Raw genomic sequence first — 15,191 nt, 5'->3', positions numbered from 1 at the left:
CTGCATAGACCAGGCAGACCAGGTACTGACATACCTTTGCTCAGTGTGGTACACGAATCACCTTATATGTACCTTTTGGGTAGATCTGACCCTAAGGAATCAGAAACTGTCTAACACAGACTACTCCAAGTAGGTTAAAAATCTCAGTATAACAGTAGGGTAATGGAGCACACACTGAGCTGTGCAGCTTACTTTGTGCTGGTACCAGCAGCCATCAGAACTGGTTTAAAGGTGGCATGACCACCTTAAATATATTCTCTGTTGTAGTCAGCAAAAGCATATGATTCTCAGATTTAATTTTTTTGGCCCTTCTCCTTAGAAGAGGAGAAGAAATACTCTTTCACATGACAACTTTTATCTCAAATACTCATTAAACTCCCAATTCCAATAGTTCTCACTATTGGAGTTTATCTGTTATATCCCGTCCTGACTAGATGTTCAGGTTTCAAACCTTTGGCAGTGTTATTACTCCACCATAAAGTTTTAAAAGATATATCAAATCCAAATGTCTGTCAAAAAAACAGTTCTTCATATTTAATAAAAAACCACACCTGTGCTATTTTTATTATTTTATAAAAGCAACAAGGAAATTCACACATTGATTTTTATCCCTCTGTTGGTAATTTTAGTGGTTAAATATGCATTACCCATAATACTTATTTTGTGTCTGCTGTAAAATACACTTAGATTCCACTTATTTTTCACCAGAAACACATTCTAAAATAATAAGAAAGATTTCTACTGAAGACAGAAGAGTAAATTTAGACAGTAATACCTGAAACAACACCAATTCCATCATCACAGTCATAATCAGAGACTTCACTGTCAAAAAAAAAAAAAAAAAAAAAATCAGAAATATGTAATTTATTTTCCTATAAGTTAAAAAAAAATCCTCAGCCAACAATAAATACATTTAAGAAATTTGTATTTGACAATGAATCATTAATATAAGCATATAAGGGAAATTATTAATGCTATATTATTGCAGATGTATTAGTGTACCAACTATTTTCAGCTGTTTAATGTAACATACAACGAAATGCTGAAATACAGCTCCACAACACTGCTTTTATGAAAAATGTTCATATACTTCGTATCTATATACATTCATTCCATATAGAAACTGTCATCACACTGTTCATCTACCAAGTTTTCATAAACATATACATCCCTCTCCAAAATGTCTTTAAATACCAGAAAAATTAATAATAGCAATAATATTAAATGATTGTAATATTTTCTTTAAGGTATTATTAAGCATTACCAGGAGAACAGGCAGCTTCACACTTAGTGTGTCCTGAAAAACAAAATCTTTCTGTGATACTTTAGAGGAAGCAAACTATTAAATGCTCTACAAGAATACACCTGTCAAAATAGTTAGAGCTTAGTTAGCAAAAGCAGATTCCACATTCACAATTAGAGCCAAAATGTAAGTCACGCAGGACAGACAGGTCAGTTTGTGTTTAGCTTAATTTTCTCTCCTGTCTTCTGTGGCATCCTTTTAAACAGCATTTGATTGCTGACATCAGGATTAAGCACTGGTATGGGAACGATAATTATTCATTTACTTGTTTTCAATGTGAATATCCCCTTTCTTCAGCAAAATGGTGTGTCTGTTCTAATTCTCTGGCCAGCTACAAATAAGTAACAAAAAGGTAGAAACTTTAATCTGTCACTAAACCTTCAATCATGTACCAAATATTTTTATTCCTACCACGGGATGATTTATTCTGAAAAACACACACACAAGCAATAGTAAAAACTGGGAATAAACCTAAAGAAGCCCAGGACAAAGCAGGATTAATGTTCTATCTGGGTGACTGGCACAGGAGGATCCCTACCCTCCTTTCCTAACAGAAAACTGGGAGAAAAAGTGCTAAAAGGATTTTTGAGAAAAATAGTTTTCAGTTTAAAGAAATTTTAGAAATTATCTGAATCATAAGAACTGCTGTAATTTGTCAGACTGGCTAACATCTGTCTATCCAACAGGAGACAATGGAAGGTACTTCTTTAGCAGAAAGAATGTGCTTACAGATCTGTATGGAAAAAGTTTTCCATACCTTCTACCTTTCAGCAGGCAAGGGTCCTGGCAACTGAGACTTCTCCTAAAAGATCCTGTTTACTATAAGTCATTAATCAACCCGTTCTCCACAAATTATATCATTTAATTTTGAGACACAGTATTCTCTTGGCCTCTGTAATATGCTATGTCAGTAAATTCTGCAGTTTAATTCTGCCTTGTGTGAAACAGATTTCCCTCTGGTTTATTTCTATTATATTGTTTCACAAAGTGCCCTCCAAGCTTTTATATTCTGAGAAACATGAAGCAGCATTCCGTAATCTCCTGCAGACATCTCTTTTTGTGATCTGAAATATCATTTAGTTCTTTTGCATATACGCTCCTGTGTATTTGTTTGTATGTTTTCTAGTTCTGTGCTATTTATGAGTAGTCAGAAGTGACTGCAGCAGTCAAGATGCATGAATTTATAAACTAGACTGCAGATTATTTCTTTTGGGTTAGAAATTAGTCTGTTAAAAATTATTCAACTAGAAAATGTTGTGTGATATGTGTTAATTCTTACAAAACACAAGCTAGTCTGCCATTACACTATGCAATTCCAATAGAGCAGTGCTAATTGTTAATTAATTGAAGTAAAGTTTGGGGGTTTCCTCACAGATAGGAAATTAAAATTAGTATAAAGAAATCTATGCTTTGGTTTCCTATGCCCTGCAGTTCTTACACGGTAGAATTATTAATTCAATTTATTGTAAAGGTTTAGAAATATCCATACTACAATGGGGAGGGGGAGAGGTGTCTTTGAATTCAAGAAACAAGTAAAGTCTTTCTCTAAAACAGGTATGATCATATGATCACACTTGCTTTCTCTAAAGCAAGTGTCCACAATTAGCAGGTGAGAAAACCTAGATGAGGGCAGGAGTGAAGGAAAAGTTTTCAGCCTCCTAATAGACTTTCCAAGAATCAGAATTTCTAAAAGGAATTAAGTCTGGAAAGGACAATATTCAATCTGATTATTTTCTTAACTATAGTATCACAGAGGGCCAATGAAAATCTCAATTAAATGCTTCCCAACAGAGCATCCATTCCACCTGTGATGCTGTTCCTGCTGCCATTCTCTCAGCAGAGCCTTCTGCTGGTGTGGTGATATACAAGTCAGTGAATAAGAAGGAGTAGTGTCCATTCTCCTTAGCCACTAATTCAAAACCAGGTCATTAAATAAGAAGGACAACATGTGTGACCAAACACTAAGCAAGAGATCCCTACTAGTCTGGCTGGGATCTAAAAGGCAGAAAACCCAAAGGGAGTGTAGAGCAGTGCGATTCTGGCCTCTGGTGACTCTGGTACTGATCTGGCAGTGGGGACTGTGGCTGCTGCATAGAGATGCCAATAACATCACTCAGGCTCTATCAGAAAGAGGATAGTGGAATAGGAAGATGAGGGCAACAGAAAAGTTTGCTGAGCACATCACATGGATGCTTGGAAAGGTTTGTATCATGAAAGATGTAAGAGGGCTGAATCAACTATGATTTGAATGAATGTCATTTACTTATCATCTAATTCATCCTTATGAATGAATCTAATTAATTACAAATGAGGTTGCTTTTTATTTATGTTTATATTTACAGCTAAGTACATCTGCTTTAACATATTTTTAGAAATCTATTCTGGAGAAAAGATTTGCATCTTTGAGGATGAAAATAGTCAGTTGTCACAGTGGGATCTAGACTTCCTAGTTGCATAGCTAAAATTGTATGCTGTACTAGTCACAGGATACATCTAGCAGAAAAGAAAGACTTAAGAAGCTTCAATGGACCACAGGTATAAAAGACAGGGGTCTCTCTCTCTCTCTGTCCCCTCAAATCACACCCATGTATTCCAGAATCTCCTAGTATCTTAACTCCAAATCACATTCCAGGATCTAAAGGCCCTTTCTATATACAGACCTCTGTCTTTACTCCCATCCAAGCTGCAGAGAAGAGCTGGGACACGTAGAAAGTGAACAGGCCAGAACTGCGATCTGCCTTAAGGATGGCCATAGAGAAAGAATAGAGTCAAGGGAAGAATCAGATTTCAGGGTTTTCTCCAATTGCCTTTGCTACTGCAAAGAGGAGAGTCTCTTGTAATAGCTGACATCCTTTCAATACAAAAACTATCTGTAAGATGAGATATGATGCTCATTGAGATCATATTATGTACCCTATACCCTCAAGCAGAGGCTACCTTAAGCCAATTCTAACTACTAACAGGCTTAAATTAACTGAACAATAATAATGTTTAAGTAATATTTCACATTTACTTATAAATGTAAATTTAAATGCTTGTTAAAAAGTCAGAAGAAATTTAAACCAGAGGAGTGGCTGGAGAGCTGCCAGTCAGAGAGGGACCTGGGGGTGCTGATTGACAGCTGGCTGAACAGGAGCCAGCAGTGTGCCCAGGGGGCCAAGAAGGCCAATGGCATCCTGGCTTGTGTCAGCAATAGCGTGGCCAGCAGGGACAGGGAAGGGATCTGAGCCCTGTACTCGGCACTGGTGAGGCTGCCCCTCGATTCCTGTGTTCAGTTTTGGGCCCCTCACTACAAAAAGGACATTGAATGACTCGAGCGTGTCCAGAGAAGGGCAACGGAGCTGGTGCAGGGTCTGGAGCACAGGTCGTACGGGGAGCGGCTGAGGGAACTGGGGGTGTTTAGTCTGAAGAAGAGGAGGCTGAGGGGAGACCTCATCGCCCTCTACAGCTGCCTGAAAGGAGGGTGCAGAGAGCTGGGGATGAGTCTCTTTAGCCGAGTAACAAGCGATAGGACAAGAGGGAATGGCCTCAAGTTGCACCAGGGAAGGTTTAGACTGGATATTAGGAAGCATTTCTTTCCAGAACGGGTTGTTAGGGGTTGGAATGGGCTGCCCAGGGAGGTGGTGGAGTCCCCATCCCTGGAGGTGTTTAAGAGTCGGGCTGACATAGCGCTGAGGGATCTGGTGTAGTTGGGAACTGCCAGTGTGAGGTTAATGGTTGGACTGGATGATCTTCAAGGTCTTTTCCAACCTAGACAATTTTATGATTCTGTGAAATCAATGTTTTCAGGAAGGACAAAGGAAGGAAAGCATGCCAATTAAATATGTAATGTCAAGAAGTACTGCCCGGAATACGTAATTTCTACAAAGGATTCAGTTTATTTATTTAAAATGTCTTCTATTAACATCAGAAATGGAACAAACTAGGAAGTGCACAGGTCAAAATCCATTATTGAACTGAGTATTCAAAATACCACTATAATTGCTGGCAGCTTAGCTTAGTACTTCTTAGAATTTTTACAAGAGTAATTTAATCTGCTATATATTAATTTTAGATGGTATTTTTCTTTTTAACATATTGACAATGTAAATTTGAAGATTTAGGCTTTAGTCCCACCTTAACCACATCTTTTCTAAATACCACTTCATTATCTAAGTAATTTCAACCACTTATCATAAAACAGAGAAAGAACAATTCATAGTCTATCTGGGAAATATGATAATGAAGCCTCTCACAAATTATTCCAAATGAATATTGCTAATGAAGCTGTTATTTAGTATTTTAATGAATATCTTAAAGTATTTGACAAATAAGTTACAAAATACGGTACTTCTTTCAAGAGCATTAAATTCATTCTAATATAAATTCAAAATTCAGTAAAAATTTAAGTAGGTAACACCTGGGACACCGTGGGCATCAAATAAATGCATTGGTGACAATGGTTTGCATATAATTAACTTTGATGGATTTTAAACATGAGAAATAGCATTAATTAACTTTTACTGCCATTGCACTGGAATATAGTTTATTAATAGAACAGTCTTAGGGATATTATTAACATTTCATCTGGTAACTCCTTGGTAATGTATGGTAAATATGGACTTTTGAATGCCTTCCACCAGGATTAATGGTTATTACATTTACAGACTGAAGGCAAAATTGATCCCATGCTATATGATTAGCTAGTGTAAAACACATTAAAAATGCCTTAATTCACCATAACCCCAACCCCAGTGAAATCAAAAGATAAATTCTTCACTTGAGGAGGTTTTGGGTTAATAGCCTTATACTATCAATAAAACTGTTTTCCAGGGACAGCTTACCTTGGGGAAAGTGGAGAACCTCCCAATCAGAACTGGATAACCCTCAGCATCTTCCTTCCCTCACACACCTACATATTCCTTCCCAATGGCTGCTGTACAAGCTACCATCCCATCCAGTACAACTCTGCAAGAGCACGTACACACTAGAAGTGGAAGTTTATGGCACTTGCACTGTAGCTTTCATGACAAGATTGGGGCAAAAGCCCACCATTTAAAAACCATTAGGCCCATTATTTTCAATTCCTTTTAGAAATTCCTTTCTATTTATATTTTTACTATTTTTTCCTATTTACATTTTTACTTTTTAGGCAGAAAAATAATTTAAAATACAGTAGTTTCCTAGTGTAAAAGCCTTCCCATTTTTCATCTGCATGATTAACAATAAAGTGAAAAAAAGTGAATGTTTTATTGCACTTTATGACTGAAATATTTTTTTGTTAACCTTTCACAAGCTGCAGTGTTGGTGGCCATGGAAAGCTTTAACAACCTCTGAATAAAAATAATATGGAAATAATTAATGAAATTTTCAGAGAATCTTTTTAGGATGTCCCATGCTTGTCAGTGTTTAAGAGGCATTTGACAATGCATTAATAACATATTTTAACCTTTGCTCAGCCCTGAAGTTGTCAGGCAGTTGGACAAGATGATTGTTGTAGATCCCTTTCAACTGAACTATTCTATCCTATTCTGTGTTGACAGAATCAAATTCCTTTCCACAACAATGTTCTAAATAACTGGAACTCTTCCAAATCAACAAAACAATGTGCAATCATAAATGTTTTCTTGCAAAGCAAGCAAAATCTGTGCTGAGTTCTGAAAGATCTGACTTCTATATGACAACAGAAGTTGGCACAGAGCTGTATATACAGGAGAACCGATGCAAGATATTCTGTGCTTCATATATTGACCAGTGATATTTCTGATATAGGCCTCAAGAGAACACATGAGATTCAAAACTCTACTAAAGCCTACGCAACCAACCAAAGTAGTTATCAGAATGGACTAGGACAGGGGATAGAATAAGAAATAAAATTAGGTGAGTTAGCTTAAATACAGAAGAAAGTACTAAATTTATGGCTCAGGAATTCTATGGTTTTCTTGTGTGGGGGAAAAAAAAAAAAAAGAAAAAGAAAAAGAAAGCAGACCAAGCTCCTGAGCTGGGAACTCTACCTCTTACAATGCAAGAATTTTTACAAGGTTTTGTGGACTCCTTGGGGAAACAAAGGGTAGTGAAGCATGCTTATGAGTGCCTTCCCTGAAGCCCTCAGGCGGCCTTCACAACCAGTTAAATTAACTTAACATTGTCCATAATTGTTCTGTGTTCAAAGCTGACATATAAGCAACCCTAAAATCAGTTTCACAACAACTGTCTTAATAATTTGTGCTCTCGTGTTCATCCAGTCTGTGCCCGAGGGTTCTTAGTGTGAACTAACTTCTCATGCAGTTCTGCTGTCTCCATGTCAATCTGTCACTTTATCCTCCTGCATATAATAGGGTTTTTTTAAAGGTTTTGACCAATTTAATTTCCATTGACAAAGAGGTATAAATTCCAAGTTTAATTAAGTTAATTCAGTTCCTCACAATCTTTGAAAATGGTTGCCGGATAGAAGACAAGAGATACGAATCAGAACCAATTAGTGAAAAAGAAACATTATCAAGCTAAAATTTGTGGCTAATTCACATGTGCAGAAGTCCACAGTCACCACAGCAAACATGGTCTCTTCCTGTGTAAAGATATTGTAAAATATGAGAAGAATGTGAGATTATTTCAGGAGAGAATGGAACAGAAGAAACATGTGAGACTAAAGGTAAATGTAATGGAAACTGGGTTTTATTAGTGCTACTCTCAAGAAAGATCCTGTGGGGTTTTTGTTTCTCTCCACCATGGTATTGGATCTATTTTCTTAACAATGTGTGTTTCATTTTTTAAACATAACTAAAAGATAATTAGATGAACCAATTCTCAAAGAGATTCCCATAATTAAAACTGCAGGAACTGCAAAAAGTCCCACATGAAATGCGGTACAAAATTTAAGTTTGTAGAAACTACTTTGTTAATTTATTTATATTTAATTAAGGAAAACTTCTCAGGTATAGCAACTGGATTTTTAACTGGGAATTTAAATCAATATGAAACTGTAAAAATATGTATCAGTAAAAATACTGATTTTGCCAGTACTTCACTTACCCCATGTCTCTATTTTAAAAGTACTTACACTAGTTCTTAAAGAGCTATAATACAATGGTGTTCTTTTTAATATAGCTTAAACAAAATAGCATTTTCCTAGTATAATTAAAAAAGCTCACTAGAGTTTACCTAACAAAGCTCTACCTAAAATAGAGGCAGGCAAAACAAGTATACTGTTACAATACTGCTCCAATATCAACACTGAAATATTAAGAATAGGGAAAGCCAACCATAGCAGACCTATGACTGAAAAGCAGACAAGAAAAGCCAAGGAACATTTAAGCAATTTAGCATCTGCACAATAGGTAGCAAAAGCACACCAATAAATATAAACTTAACTTTTGCATGTATATGGAAGCAATAAGCATTTCTGGCATGCTGAACATTTACCTGAATTATATGAATATAAGCCTTTATCTGGAAAACAAATAGTGAAATGAAGTAGTGTCAGGAATAAATACATGAATCAGTACATGTAACAGGGATGGTTAGAACCTTAAACTTCATTATAATTGCTGCTAGAGACTGAAGAATTTGATATAGTAGGCCACATTCATTCAAAACAACAAAACTCAAGCAGCTAGGAGAAATTAAACCACAAAAATGCCAATCATTTCTGGATGAACACTTATACTCAGTTGTCACAGAGGACTAGTACAGCTATTACAGTCATTTCCAATTCTGAAACACAACTGCACATTTACTATATGCAAGTGTTTAACTTTGTGAGGGCAAAATATATATTCAACTAGGAATACAATACGAGCTGCTACCCTCTAAGTTACTGCACACTGCACCTCAGCAGGAAGTTAGTAGTAGATCTTCCCTGAGATGCAGTTGTGAACCCTACTTTAGATTTTACAGACTCAGAACTATTGTTCCAGTCAATCTCCTGTTTCCAGCTACTTCTTGATTTGGTAAATATGTTCATACATGAATCTACATGTCATTGTTACCAATAAATTTAAGAGTCCTGATGTGAGCACAATGATTAAATACTTGCAATATCTGACTTATTCTTTTTTTCCTTAAATCTGTCCATTTCATGTATTTGAGCTTTCCATACAACCATACCAGTTTTTATAAACCTGCTAATATAATAGTACACAAATATCTAGGCAGTTATGGAAATGTGAATTATTACTTTGCATTTGTAGATTTTGTAAATGTGACTTTCATTAGGTAATACGATGAAGCCAGTAAATAACACTAATAGTATCTTGCCATTAGCAAGACATTATGAATGTTTTTATTCCTTATAGTTGAACATCTCACAGACACCATCTTAAATATTAAAGAGTGACAGTCCATGAGTAAATGCACCTCAAATGACAAGATATGACAGTGTGAGAGGAAAAATTAAAACTTCAATTTCTTGCCTACTGTTGCTTTAGGAATTCACTGGATGGCTTCTGCCAAGACACACTTTTTTCTGACATCCTGTTACTAATTCAGTATGTAGCCCATATCGCTAAATCATCTACTACTTACAGTTGCTAACTCTATATTTTCAAACTGGGTTTCTTGATAACCATGATTATTTTTTATGGTCCAGCTCCAGAATTCCATTAGGCTATATATAATTTCAAAGTGAATATAAGGTGTTTTTTTCAGAATCATTTACAAACTTTTAGATGTGAGCTTTACTGCATAACTTCTCTAATATCTGTATTCCTTGGTACTAACGTCTTCTAGTTATGAATCTCATGAAAAACTGATTTCTTCTTTGGCTACTTTTCTAGTTTACTCCAGCAATATCAGGAAGCCACCAAAGGTTTGAGTGCCATCCAAATAAAAAAAATTTAAAAAAATCAATGAGCACAACCTAGAAATTATTTAAATAATTAAAAGATGGACTTTCCAAATTTAACTTCTGGAAAGATCTGTAAAAGTGTAGTGCTTCTTGAAGAGCACAAGAATATAAAAATACTGAGATTATAAAGGGAGTGAGGACTCAGGCAGCCATATATGTTTCTGTACGGTTATAACACAGAAAGAAAAAAGTCAGAATAGTATGAAACCCATCTGAAAACTTCATCAGAAACATCACAGTGTTATATGATAGTTTATTATGCTTCAACAATTAAAACCCCCCAAAAAATACACACTACCTTTAGCCAGAAAAGGAAGCTGCCATATGGACCTGTATCTTTTAGATTCTTTTTTAAGGTCACCTGACTTGCTATTTATCAACTCCCTAGCAAGGTTACTTTACCCTGTCCCCTGAATTATTTCCAGAACATTGCTTTTCTGACATCATTACATGACAGAAGAGTAGTTTAATGTCATGATGCTATCAAGTAACCAGAGCAATAACATTATGAATAATCAAATTACCTTAAACTGCCTCAAAACAGGATTTTAAGTATTTCTGTAGTTTAATTACAATTTAATAAAGATTATTTCTAAATTTTCAAACAGTGCTGAATTAATATCTTAAATAAGTTTATTTTATGAGGAAAAATAAAAATATTTTAATAGTTTAAGGCCTTTACAGACACCCCTGTATCATGTTAAATACCTTTTAATTAAAGTATTTAATAAACCACAGATGTACAATAAATATAATAAATAAACCATAGATGTATAATAAATACAATACTGATATATATCTCCATATTTTGTGAAACAAACATCAATGCGTGCAAACAAAGATAACATGCCCAAGGCCTGTGTTCCATAAAAGAAAGAGAAAAATTAAGGAAGAAGCACGGAAGAGAAAAATAGGTGTTATTCTTGCTCTCTAGAGTAAAATTCTTATAATTCATCATACAGAGTCTGTGCCACTGACAGTAAAATGCTCCATATTATAATCTGGAAAAAAGTCACTGATGCATATTTCCATTAAGTATAACTTATTTACCTACTAGTGAACAGCATTATTATAATTCCCTCAAGTAAGACTCAGGGATACCGATTTAAAATATCTTACTGACTTACCATATTCACAACAAACTAAAAGGAAATTGCTGAGGCAGCAAGATCCTGATTCTGCAGTAAAATGAGACTCCACAGAGTTCCAAGAAGACAACAGCTTTCATTAGAAGAGTGAGGTTTGAAATGCAGGGGCTCAGATTTCACAGGGTAAAGTTTCAGATACATTATAATTAATTATTAAACTTTAATCTCTTCATATTCTACAATATAGACTTGAAAATGTTAACATTTAAATTACGGAAGAGAGTACTTGAATTAATAGTTATAGCACTCAACTCATCTTTGATTTGATGGTACAGCCACAGAACTTTTAAAAAAAACCCTTAGCATCCAGCAATAAGTCCATCTAAAAGTGTTTTTCAAAAATTCATAAGCAATGGGTTCTTTTATTTGTGAATTCAGTCTATAATTTGTTTATTCTAGTCAGATGTAAGAACTTTTATCATGTTAAAAGCTTAGCATTACTCCAGAAAAATAGTCTGATGTGGCAATCTGTATGAAGCTGAAGATGACAAAAACTTTTCAAGTGATTCGAAACACTTCACTTACGCATTATAGAATTTTTTTATTCCCATCTGAACAAATAAAATTCAGAAATGTTATATACAGTTTTTGCACACTATACACAGAGCTCTTTGTAGAACATAACTATACTCAATTTTTGTGCCCACAGTTTAAGTACTCATTACTGCAATCTCTCTCCCTCCATATTTTATTATATGACTTAAGAATCATGAAACATAGTGGATGAAGTCATCAATTACTTGAACTCTAAAAGCAATGAAAGTCAAATTCACTTTAAAAGAAAGCCACTTCCCAGTCTGTTTATTTACAATTATTTTAATCCTAACTGATTTTTTTTTTTAATGTTCAGTTCTTGAAAAAATACAATTTGACCAACCATTTTGGACATCTATATGTTGATTTCCAAACAGCATAATTTCTAAAATCTTAGACTTTGTTTTCATCAGTTTATCTCACATAGACTTACTATTTTTCCCTTACTGAGGATGCTCAAAATATAAAACTTTTTCAAACCATATTATGCATTCCTGTGTCAATTAAAAGCTCTCCTGCTGCTGCTGTACATACCTATGCTGTACCTAGAGACCAGAAAATGTCTGGTTTTACCGTTATATTCACTTTTCTTCCCTTGTTTGGGCATTTAGCTGTTATCTACACTGTACACCCACTCTCTATGGTCTGCAGATCAATAATTCAGACAGCTTGATTTTAAAGCTTCAAAATCTGACTTAGAAACTAGTGTCAGTTACTTTTTAATCCTAAATAATTGGGAAATTCTCAAAATACTTGAAGTAAAACAAAATCTGCTTCTAAAACAAATTCAAAGTTAATACAAAACTGAAACCAGTTGCTGTTTCTCAAAGTACACAGTAACCTGGTATTCTTTATCAACTAAACAGTACCAGCTCACACTGCACAAACGCACACATTACATGGACATAACTGTAAAAGATTGAATAAGAATGTCTCAGATCCAATTTGATGTCTGTTATCTCTGTATTCTGAGCTACATGAAGAAGAAATAATTTCTGATTTGCAATCCCATGGTATAAACCCTGCTTGATTTCTGTATCAGTTCTCAGTAAGTGGTAATACTAACAACTTCCATCCCATTGATCCTAACAGCTATGAACACAACATTCAAACCACACATTTTCTATTTACAATCTCTTTTCAGAGGCAATATAAAAAGAACTTCAGTTTGTCTGTAAACCTAGTTAATGCTGTCTGGAATTCTTAATGTATTTCTGATTTTACGTCAAATGTCAGAGAAAATTACACCATTTTTTAAATTCGAGAGTTTGGCATGACAAGTAAAATAGACTTACCCCTTACCTCACATTTCATATATGAAAAAGCTTAAAATACACTAATTGGACAAAAACCAGTCAGTTTATGAAACTCTGAAATATAATTTGCTGAGAGATCTAGTAAGTCATAATTCCATGTTCTATATTAGTTCCAGTTTCTAACTAGATGTCTTTCAAATTATACTAAGGAAAAAGCATGGTAACGACCCTTCATCACTAGGAAGTTAATGGATTGTATGGATCAGAGGACTGGACAAGGGAAGGTAGACAGCTGACTTAGATCAGTCTGTACCACACCATAACACCCACTGAAAGATATTGAGAGATAAATATATGTAGAAAGTAAGTTACTGTCTCTGAAATCTGGTTCCTAAAATAATGGCATATGGGCCTCTGTGGAAAGTCTGCACTTTGTTACTGGCTATCTGTAAATATAGGAGTTCAGTCTTCAGGAATGACAGATTGCTCTTCTTCAGGAATGCTACAACCCAGTGATATTCAAAAGAGAATAGAAGTTATAAGTGTAGGTGGTTCTTTTAAACTACCTTTGTAGAATAACATTTAAATATTCCCTTCAAATATATGTATTTATAGCTACTTGGCAATCATAATGATAAGAAATCTTAGATGTGTAGATGTGTATTTATACAAACAACCCTGTAATTCAAACCATCTCTCCTGTTATTTCTCACACTAACAATTTTTGGGGGCGTGGAATAAAGTACTTCATATTGTATTCACTATATATATATATAAGCATGAAAGAAATGAAGAAAAGGTGGGAATGAAATGCTAAGGTTTTGCAGCCCCAGAAATTGAAATCATCCTAGTGTGTAACAGCACATTAAGGTTTCTAAGATGTGCGTTGAAAAAGATAAAAAAAAACTTGCTAGACATGCCTTGCCTTCATTCTGGATATTTTTTTTCATATTGTCATAACGTACCCCTAGATACCATCTGCTTCACATATACAAGAGTTACTGAAGGATACAAAACCAGGTTCAAGACACAAGAATGAAAGATATTAAGATTAACTTAATATTCTTTTGAAACCTTCAAAAAGAAGGAAAATAACCAGACTTCTCTATGTTATAGATATTTTACTCAGGGAAGGCAAACAGTCATAAAATATGCTCTCTGCCCTTTACCAGTCCCCTGGTGATGACATTTAGGTTGGGAAGGGCTTTTTGGAGGCCATCTGGTGCAACACCAGTTTCAGCCTTGTCCAGTTGAGTTCTGGATATCTCCAACAGGATATTCCACAACCTCTCTGGACACCAAGTACTTTTATTTCCATTTCAGAGCTGTTGACACCAATATTAACCAAAAAAAAAAAAAAACCACAAAAACACAACAACAAAAAAAGTTTTTTAATTGCTAATCCCAGGACACTGCAGAAAATCCTTCTTTATGGGATCCTGCTCGCAGTACGAATGCAAATATCATAATTTACTGTAGAAGTATGTGAATTCTCCAGCAATCACAGTGAAAGTCTAACACAGCTTATTTGGCTGGAGTTTCTAGAACCAAAGCTTGCCAAAGTACTACTCTGGGATCAGCCAGGCTAGATCATCTTCATTGAAAAGCGGGATTTCTACACCAAAATTAGTGTTTCACCAAACCAGAAGTTTTCCCCTCTACATTTCCAGACAGGCGTATAAGATTGTTCAGTTGACCACATTATTAGTATTAGTATTAAAAAAAAAATACTGACTTTCAAATTTTGAGTCAATATTATTGAACAGATCTTTAGTCAGGTATTACTACAATCTTTTCCAAAATAAAGCAGTTACTGTTTTATTCATTCTTCATGGCAGTTATTTATTGCACAGACAGGAGCTACTACAAACTAACAGGTTGATTTGCAGGACTGATGATTTCCTGAAAACCAGAATTTCACTAACTTCACATACAAACAAATACTGAAATGTCCAGCTGGTCTGTAAAAGTAATTTTACATTGAAAATTTAGCTTCCTAAACCATGTTACAAGATGGCAGAAAAGATAGAAGAAAAATAATTTTTAAAATTTACTTGAACAACAGTCATGGTACTTAAGAAGACTAAAGAGAACTAACTGAAATAGAACTCCTTACCTGTTTACTA

At 34.9% G+C, this 15,191-nt stretch overlaps 1 protein-coding gene across 1 annotated transcript in view; it reads right to left on the bottom strand.

Annotated features, from left to right (window-relative positions):
* RIMS2 (regulating synaptic membrane exocytosis 2) overlaps positions 1–15,191 on the bottom strand; it is a 408,362-nt gene that overhangs the window by 177,998 nt on the left and 215,173 nt on the right. The window contains exons 15-17 of the mRNA XM_026842040.1: positions 12,155–12,162; positions 11,300–11,306; positions 776–828 (exon numbers count right to left, since the gene is read on the bottom strand). Coding sequence (XP_026697841.1) covers positions 776–828; positions 11,300–11,306; positions 12,155–12,162 — 68 coding nt within the window. The remainder of the gene's footprint in view (positions 1–775; positions 829–11,299; positions 11,307–12,154; positions 12,163–15,191) is intronic.

The sequence above is a fragment of the Athene cunicularia genome (assembly GCF_003259725.1).
Source record: "Athene cunicularia isolate RWA chromosome 2 unlocalized genomic scaffold, athCun1 chr2_part1, whole genome shotgun sequence".
NCBI classification, from domain to species: domain Eukaryota; kingdom Metazoa; phylum Chordata; class Aves; order Strigiformes; family Strigidae; genus Athene; species Athene cunicularia.
This window is presented reverse-complemented; position numbering and strand designations above follow the sequence as displayed.